At 42.2% G+C, this 9,235-nt stretch overlaps 1 protein-coding gene across 1 annotated transcript; it reads left to right on the forward strand.

Annotated features, from left to right (window-relative positions):
* Positions 1-2,446: 2,446 nt before the first annotated feature.
* On the forward strand, positions 2,447-3,171 carry LOC122679402 (60S ribosomal protein L13-like). Its single transcript, XM_043880049.1, has one exon. The coding sequence runs from the start codon at positions 2,511-2,513 to the stop codon at positions 3,144-3,146; it is 636 nt and encodes a 211-aa protein (XP_043735984.1). The 5' UTR covers positions 2,447-2,510; the 3' UTR covers positions 3,147-3,171.
* Positions 3,172-9,235: the final 6,064 nt, after the last annotated feature.

Consider the following 9,235-nt stretch of genomic DNA (forward strand, 5'->3'; position numbering starts at 1 on the left):
GATGGCATCATTGATGACAATGGACACACTTGGGCAAACTCCAAGAGATGGTGAGGGACAAGGAAGCCTGGCATGCCACAGTCTATGGGGTCATGAAGAGTAGGACCCAACTGTCATCCAGTTGTCACCTGAGCAACGACAATCATAGACACAAAAAATATAAAGCAGTTTCTGGGTGCTAGGCACCGTGTGCTAAGCACTTTGCCTGTGGTGCTCTGTTTAATTTGCACTATAATCTATGTAGTCAGGACTGTATGACCCCATTTTACAGATAAGGACACTGAGACAGAGCCTCATGGGGTTTACTGAAAGCCACACAACTTAAGTACCCAAGAGGAATTTGGATCCTGGGCAGTCTGAGTTTTAAGCCAGCGCTTTTATCAAAGACACATTTTAAAAGGCAGAATCAAATGTAGAGAAAAAAAAAACCAGCAAGTGGTTAAGAACACATGAAATGTGGTCATTTCCCCATGGTGGAAGGAGAAAAGATTCACGTACTTTTCCTTGAAGATCAAAATAACCCAAGCACTATTTGTTCATTTCAGTAGATTGTGATGCTAATGCAGGTTATTTTAAGAGACGAAGTATTTCACAACAAAGACAATGAATGGAAATATTTAAAAAACAACAACAACAAAAACTGTGTTTTGCTGAGCTCTTTGAACTCGATTGCTCAGGAAACAAACAAGTTTGAAAAATTGAAGATTTCAGTTTACAGATGATGGTTAAAATCTCATACACTGCATGCCTGTGGAAAATATTTTTCATGTTGAAGGTTTTCAGTCATCTGATAGGATCATTGTACAGTTATGTAATATTTTAGGGTCCTTTAAAGCTGGGCGTGTTGTGGCTCTGTTTCCAGACAGAAGACTCAAGGGTCCACGCTGACAGATCTCAAAGGGTGGCATCCTTATCCCTCCAGGCTCAGCAATAGGATTGTTAATCCTTGGATGGACCTTCTTGTCACAAGTAGATGGTGCAGGTCTGTTATTAATAAAAGTGGATTTAAAAACAAAACTGATAATGCTACTTTTCCACTGTGAAAAAGTCATTAAAGAAAGCTGGCTTGAAAAGGGGCACAATTTTCCATGAACTTAATATTTTCAAAACCGTTGAAAAAATATTAGGTCCAGCTGGTTTCTACTTGGGGCCAGAGAGTAAATAGTTTAGGCTTTGTAGGGTCCTGGACAGTCTTGTTGCAACACTTTAACTCCATCACTGTGGTGTGAGGGCAGCTGGACAAGACAAAAACAAATGAGGAGGCTGGTCAGTGACAAAACTTTGTGTTGTTGTTTAGTCACTAAGTTGTGTCTGACTCTTTGTGACCCCATGGACTGTAGCCCGCCAAGCTCCTCTGTTCATGGGATTTCCCAGGCAAGAATACTGGAGTGGGTTGCCATTTCCTTCTCCAGGGAATCTTCCTGATGCAGGGATCAAACCCACATCTCTTGCATTGGCAGGCTGATTCTTTACTCAAGGGAGCCCAGCCCTTGAGAGCCAGTAGGCGAGGCTGGTGAGACGGCTCCTGGCACAGCTTCTTCTCTTCCTCCTGCATCCCTTCTTTCTTTTTGTACTTCTCAAAGAGTACTGGCATGCAGCAGGAGAGTTTAATATACACAGAATGTGCCAACTGCTTTGATGATTATAAATAACTACCAATGAAGGGGGCACTGGTGAAAGTGTTTGATGCTTGGGTCAGGAAGATCCCCTGGAGAAGGAAATGCAACCCACTCCATTATTCTTGCCTGGGAAATCCCATGGACAGAGGAGCCTGGCAGGCTATAGTCTGTGCAAAGAGTCAGACACAACTGAAGTGACCAAATACACATGCAATGAGAAAAGTCCATTTCTTTCTGCTGTATCCTCAGTCCCTAAGGAGTGTTACAGCATGCAATAAGTGCTATGTTTTGCTTGTTGGATGAAAAAAAGGAATGAATATGTGCTGTGTCCAGGGTAACTCACCTTTTAATCCCAGTCAGGTGTTTGTACTCACTTTTCTCTGCCTGCCAGCCCCAGGCTCCTCAGGTTTGGGCTTGGGTTTTTGTCTTTATAGGAAGTGTGTGCGAGTTTCTGAGCTAGAGATGGTTTCTTGTCAAGGTCTCCTTCTTGTTAGTGCCCTGTATGTGTTTTCTGAACCATCTCTCTGTGTTCTTGGCCTCTTGTTTCATTCTGGTCCTTTCTGTCTTGTTCTCGTTCCCCAGCCTGTAGGCCTCTTGCTGCTGTTTCTGATCCTTTGAGCCTGGCAGATGACTGCACTGGTCTTTGTACGCCTGGCTGGCCTGACTTTTATGACCAGAAGAATTATACTCCAATTAAAAAGTAAATAAAGAAAGAAAAGTAAACGAAACACGTGAGGGTAATATAGATGGCAATATCCAGAACTGATTACCAGCCCCACCCATCAGGTTTTCTCTGCTTACCAGCCTTCTCAGTTCACTGCCTTGAAGTCAAGAATCTCCTACTCGCTTTCCCGGCCGTGAGCCCTCGGAGGAGGCCTTTCGGCCGCAGCCATGGCGCCCAGCCGGAATGGCATGATCCTGAAGCCCCACTTCCACAAGGACTGGCAGCGGCGCGTGGCCACGTGGTTCAACCAGCCGGCTCGCAAGATCCGTAGACGCAAGGCCCGGCAGGCCAGGGCGCGCCGCATCGCCCCGCGCCCTGCGTCCGGTCGTCTCCGGCCGGTGGTGAGATGCCCGACGGTCAGGTACCACACGAAGGTTCGCGCCGGCAGGGGCTTCAGCCTGGAGGAGCTCAGGGTGGCCGGCATCCACAAGAAGGTGGCCCGGACCATTGGGATCTCGGTGGACCCGAGACGCCGGAACAAGTGCACGGAGTCCCTGCAGGCCAACGTGCAGCGGCTCAAGGAGTACCGCTCCAAGCTTATCCTGCTCCCCAGCAAGCCCTCGGCCCCCAAGAAGGGAGACAGCTCTGCTGAAGAGCTCAAACTGGCCACTCAGCTGACTGGACCTGCTATGCCCATACGGAACGTCTATAAGAAGGAGAAAGCCAGAGTCATCACAGAGGAGGAGAAGAACTTTAAGGCATTTGCTAGTCTCCGCATGACCCGCGCCAACGCCCGGCTCTTTGGCATCCGGGCAAAAAGGGCCAAGGAAGCCGCAGAACAGGATGTTGAAAAGAAAAAATAAAGTGCTGTTGACAACTTATGATAAACCTGCAGTGTCCATGTGACCTTTGTTGTGTAAGGAGCCAGGGCCTGGGGGGACCTCCAGGGGGACCTGAGGTGTGTCTGACCTTTGTCACAACAGAGTTGTGAGGGAAGCGCTTTGGTACCTGGGAGGCTTGTGCTTAGTGAGTGTTCTTGTCTGGATCCTCCAGCCCAGGAGGTGCTGTGTATTCTTACCTGGGAATTTTCCATGGAAAGCCTACAGCAAGCCAGGTTTCCTTCTCTGGATGCACTTTGAAAACTAAGTGCTGCGATGGTTTGGATGATTGTAATATTCAGATACCCGTAGAGAATGATAAGGATGGGAAATACAAGTAGAGTGGTGAAAATAAGATAAAAAATGTGATGATGGCACCATGGATGACCGTCCTTGCATGATGCCTGGAAAGAAAGTGTGGGGGATGGGCCCAAGCCGCACTGTTACTTTTCTCTAGGGCTCCTTCAAGAGCTTTCCAGACCTTAATGACCAACTCGTGTTTGATAAAAACATCTCAGATCTTGATAACAAAAGAAAACCACCTGATTCTTGTACTATAGGAGGATTCTGCCAGTGCTCTGCCTTGAAAGTATGAAAGTTGAAGCTGTTACCATGAGACAAAGGACACAACAGATGATATAAACTATGAGGTGTCACGGATTTCTGTTTGTTTGACAGAGACCAATAGAAATTCTGTACTGCAATGATGATGTCTTACAGCTTGCAGTGGCTGTAAAATACAGTTTTACCGAAATGTTGTGTTTAATGATAAAGGGTTTTATAAAGCTTCCATTTTAAAATATAAATTTAAATTTTTGTTATTGTTGTTTAGTCTCTAAGCTGTGTTCGACTCTTTTGTGACCCCATAGACTGTAGCCTTCCAGGCTCCTCTCTCTGGGATTTCCTAGGCAAGAATACTGGAGTGGGTTGCCATTTCGTCTTCCAGGGGAATCTTCCCAACCCAGGGATCGATCCCTTGTCTCCTGCATTGGCAGGCAGGTTAAAATTTAAATAAGTTAAAATTGAATAAAACTAAAAACTCATTTTCTCAGTTGCTCTAACCGTATTTCAAGTGCTCGGTAACCACAAGAGACATGCTCACTAAATAGAGGCATATTTCAGTGTGATTTACAACTTCTCACTGATATCATGCTGTGTATGAATGAGCTAAATTTGAAGCACCAAGGAAGGAAAATCTTACTCATGACATAGGAAAATTTTTTTCTATTTCTTTAATTTTGGATCTATGTGAAATGATGGATGCTTATGGGACTTCTTGTGATAACGATTTCATGGTGGATGTCAGCCAAATTGTGATGCTGTACATCTTAAACTTATGCAATTGTAATAAACTAGAAGAAAAAAGATAGAGGAAAAAAGTCAATAAGAAACAAACAAGTACCTATAGCCTAGAATTAATAAAAGCTGGCATTTGGAAAAAGTGGTATAGATTCTAAATAATTTGACGTGTATGGATTTTTGTAATTTTTTAATATATAACTTTGTTTATTGGTTGATTTACTTATGGCTGTGCTGGGTCTTCGTTACTATAAGGGCTTTTCTCTAGTTGCAATGAGTGGGGGCTACTCTTCCGTGTGGTGCTCGGGCTTCTCACTGCTGTGGCTTCTCTTGTTTCCAAGAGAAGGAAAACCCGCACCCCGCGTCCGGTCCTCTCCGGCCGGTAGTGAGATGCCCGACGGTTTCCAAGCACAGGCTTTAGGGTGCCCAGGCTTCAGTAGTTGCAGTTCCCGGGTTCCAGAGCACAGGCTCAGTAGTTGTGGTCCATGGGCTTAGTTGCTCTGCGGCACGTGGGATGTGGGATCTTCCTGGACCAGGGATCAAACCCGTGTCTCCTACATTGACATGTGGATTCTTTACCCTTGAACTAGTAAGAAAGCCCTACATCTATAGTTCTGATGAATGTTTTCCTCACCTGGATATTTATGTGGTCAGGTTGCCTGTGAGCTTGTGTAATTGAGGAAGGAAAGTTTGTAATTGTATTCATGGAGGCTTCACCTGGCCTCGATTTTATCCCTATAAAATGCTGCTGCCTCTGGAAATGAGGAAGAGAACTCCAGGCTGTTCTAGTTTGAGATTTTTCTAACTTAAACTTTTAAATGTTCACATTTCTGCCACTTAGCCCACAAACACAAATGCACATCCCAGGGATTGTTAAGAACAAATAATTTTGATAAGAGCTCTTCAATCGTTTTTTTAACCAAACTCTTCACAATTTAATCTTGGGAATACAGATGCAGAAAAATAAGGGATTGGAGCCAGCTATGACTTTATCAGCCCCGATTGTCCAGAATTTGTTGTGGATTGTTCTTGGCAGGTATTTTTAGGCAAAATCTGTTTCTTAGAAAAACACATGGAGGTGCTCCCTTCTTGTTTCATCTACACAATTTTTGTTGACATTAATGTGACACTACATAAAAATAAGTAAACACAAAATACCAGCTAATAGCTGATAGCAGTAGAGACAGTAATTTACATAAATAGAATTTACATGAATTCTTTCTGCCACCTTCCAGCAAATAGCCATAAAGCATTCAGTTGTTGAAGCAGTTTAACTCATTGGAGGAAATCAGTTTCTCACAAAGGGGGCTGTTTTCTTTCCCACCTTTTGAGATTGAAGAGGGCTCTACACCACTCTTAAGAGAGGAAGTGATTCCTTTAAAAAAAGGCATGTATCTTGAAATGTAACAAATAAGGCATTTTTCAGATGGTAAAAGGCTCTTGGAGGATCATGACATCTTTGGAAGTATAATGCTCTGTTCATTACCAGCCACTCTGAAAGTGAGGTGAGGAAAGTCAAGTGTGCTGAGAAACTGTCTTGTAACCTGTCCCCATTTTCTTTGTAAAAAGTTTCTTTATCCTCATCCACACCATTGTTAAAAATCTAAAATGAAAGGCTTATCAGCATAAAGCAATACCTTCTGTGAAAAACACAAAGACCTTCATATTTTTATAGTAGCAATCATCTCAAATCAGAGAAATATGGAAAAATACAATTTTTCTTTAACAGCAGCTCAATATCATCAGCTGTATCTCTACAACTTTAGTTTTTTTTAAATTTAGTAATCTCTGGTAAAGATTTCAATAATAATAATGTAATAATTTCTTCATTATTGCAGGTGTTATAATTTAAAGTATTTAAGATTTGTTTCTATTAGACATGCTAAGTCATTCAGTTGTGTCCGACTCTATGTGACTTCATGGACTGTACCCTGCCAGGCTCCTCTGTCTATGGGATTTCCCAGGCAAGAATACTGAAATGAGTTGCCATTTCCTTCTTCAGGGGATCTTCCTGGCCCAGAGATTGAACCCACATCTCTCGGATTTCCAGCATTGCAGGCAGATTCTTTACCTGTTGAGCCATCAAGGAAACTGAGACATATATCTCTCCTCTATTCAAAGCATGACTATCATATAGGTCATATGCAGTTATTATCTGGGCGAATTTAGGCTATGGTTACATTAGATCTATGTGATACATAATGAAATTTAAAGACTGAACCCTAACCATTCAATATAATAAATTTGACTTTGTATTCATGTAATGTAGAAAAATTCAAAGTATTTACACCATTTGATTCACTGTGTCTCAGGATTAATTGTGATGTTGCTTAATTTCACATTCTGAATATCGTTGGTTGTGGTTTCATCTCTTAGTTTTATCTCCCCCAGGCCAGATTTTATATGAGCTGGAACTCTTGGGTTTGCTACTGTAGACCTAAATATAAGGGTAAAACGAAGCAGGTCTGAAATTGTCAAAGGCTGAGTTTATTTGAGACTAGCAGAGCAATTGCTTTTCAGGACATGCAAGTGGTAGCAAGCCACAGGCGAGTCTGTTGAGGGTTTGGGGTAGGTTGTATTTATGGGCAGAGAACAGAAAGAAGGGTCAGTTAGAGTGTGTTAAAATCAAAACCACACAGAGACCAGCTTTGAAAATTTTCTGAGCGGACAGACCCAGTCCAGTCATACAAACAAAGCTCAGTTCAGCTTGTTTTGAGAGCCCAGCCCTACCTGGGTCGTTTCTTATTTATGCCTCTGGAGACCAGAAACAAACTTTCCCAAAGTTGATAGGGGGCAACCCCTGACCAACTCCATGGCATTTAAGAAAATGCCAGTATTGTCAATTGTCTATAAAGCAGGCGTTTACAGGAAATGTATCTCAGTCCTTTTTTTTTTTTTCTCCAGGGGACACATTTGTGAGATTTTCCATTTCGAATCCTCTGGTTCCATTTTATACTGAAATTCTTTTACTGCACCCACCACCATCGTCTTCAGTTTCAAAAATATACTGGCCTCCCCGCTTCTGCTCTTACTCATTTATAATATAATGTCCACATGACTTTCCACTTAACTCATAACAAAATCCCAAATCGTGCCCTGACCTGTAAGGGCTTGCGTGATCTGGCTCCTGCCTGATTCTTCAAACTTATCTTCTTATGTTTTCTCTTCGCTAACTAGTTCCAGACACATTTCCTGACTGCTGGTCACATGAACCATGCTTGTATAATCTGTTTTTTCAGAATATTTTCTGTTCACTCTGCCACAGAAAATACTCTTCCTGCAGACCTCCCATCACCTGCTCCTCATGTAATTTGTATCTATTTTTAGATGCTAGGTCAAGAAACCTGCAGTGGACCTGTGGTTGAAATAGCCCTTGTCACACCAATTTCTATGTTCATACTCTGCCATATTCTTCATGTCACTTATCTCTACCTGACATTATCTACAATGCTTATTTGTTGTACATGTGTCATATGTATTTGTTTACTAGAATGTAAGCTCTATAAGGGCTCTAAGTATTTCTTAAATACTTTTTACTGTTGTGTTTCCATCGAATAAAACAGTGTGTACATGGGGAAGTTGGGAATGGAGAAACAGATGAAGGAGAGGAAGAGGAACAAACTGCCAGTTACTAAATAAATGAGTCATGGGTATAAAATGTACAGTGTGGGGAACAGAGTCAATAACTATGTATGTATACAAATAATCTTTGTATGGTGACAGACGGTAACGAGGCTTATCAAGGTGATTGTAAAATGTATAGAAATGTCAAGTCACGACATTGTGCACCCAGGACACAGTGTTGTCGACCAGTTATACTTCAAAATAGACAAACTCATAGAAAAAGAGACCAGATTTGTGGTTACCAGAGGCATGGGGTTACATGGGGGATTGGATGAAGGTGGTTAAAATGTATAAACTTCCAGTTATAAGATAGACGAGCACTAGGGATGTGATGTAAAACATGAAAAATGCAGTTAACACAGCTAAACGTTATATATGAAAGGTGTTAAGAAAGTAAGTTCTAAGAGGTCTCATCACAAGGAAACAAATGTTATTTTTCTTTTATTTTGTATATATTTATTTTGTATCCATATGAAATGATGGGTGTTTGCCAGACTTATAGTAATCATTTCATGATGAGTGTAAGTCAAACCATTAGATTGTATACCTTAAACGTATGTAGTGTGTTCATGCAGGCCTGCTCAGTCATGTCTGACTCTTTGCAACCCCATGGACTATAGTTCACCAGGCTCCTTTGTCCATGAGATTCTCCAGGCAAGAATACTGGAGTGGGTTGCCATGTCCGCCTCCAGGGAGTCTTCCTGACCCAGGGATCAATCCAAGTTTCTTATGTCTCCTACACTGGCAGGCAGGTTCTTCACCAGTGGTACCACCTGGAAAGCCCCCACAGCTGGGAGAGTAATCCACAAATCTATAAATTAATATCTCCCTCAGTTTTCCTGTCATGTGGACAAAAAAAGCTCATAGTCTACCCTAGGATGGGTACATTTGTTGCCAGACAGAATAGCATGTAGTCCTGGGCATTCAGATTCTGCAATGGCCACGGCACTGATCATAGCGTGAAAAGATGCCTCAGTGACAGGAGAGAACAATGGTGTGACTGTTACCATTGTCACCAAGCAATAAAGCTGTGGTTCTTGAATACTGCCACTGTCCAAATCTAACATGTACTAAAGTGCACCAACAATTATTTAATTATGAAGTTTCACATTAGTGTTACAATGAAAGTAAGTCAGAAGAAGAAAAAGTCA

Source organism: Cervus elaphus, chromosome 21 (assembly GCF_910594005.1).
Source record: "Cervus elaphus chromosome 21, mCerEla1.1, whole genome shotgun sequence".
In the NCBI taxonomy this organism is placed as follows: Eukaryota; Metazoa; Chordata; class Mammalia; order Artiodactyla; family Cervidae; genus Cervus; species Cervus elaphus.

Coding starts and splice junctions, on each gene's coding strand:
- LOC122679402 (XM_043880049.1), top strand. CDS start 2,511: ATGGCGCCCAGCCGGAATGGCATGATCCTGAAGCCCCACTTCCACAAG.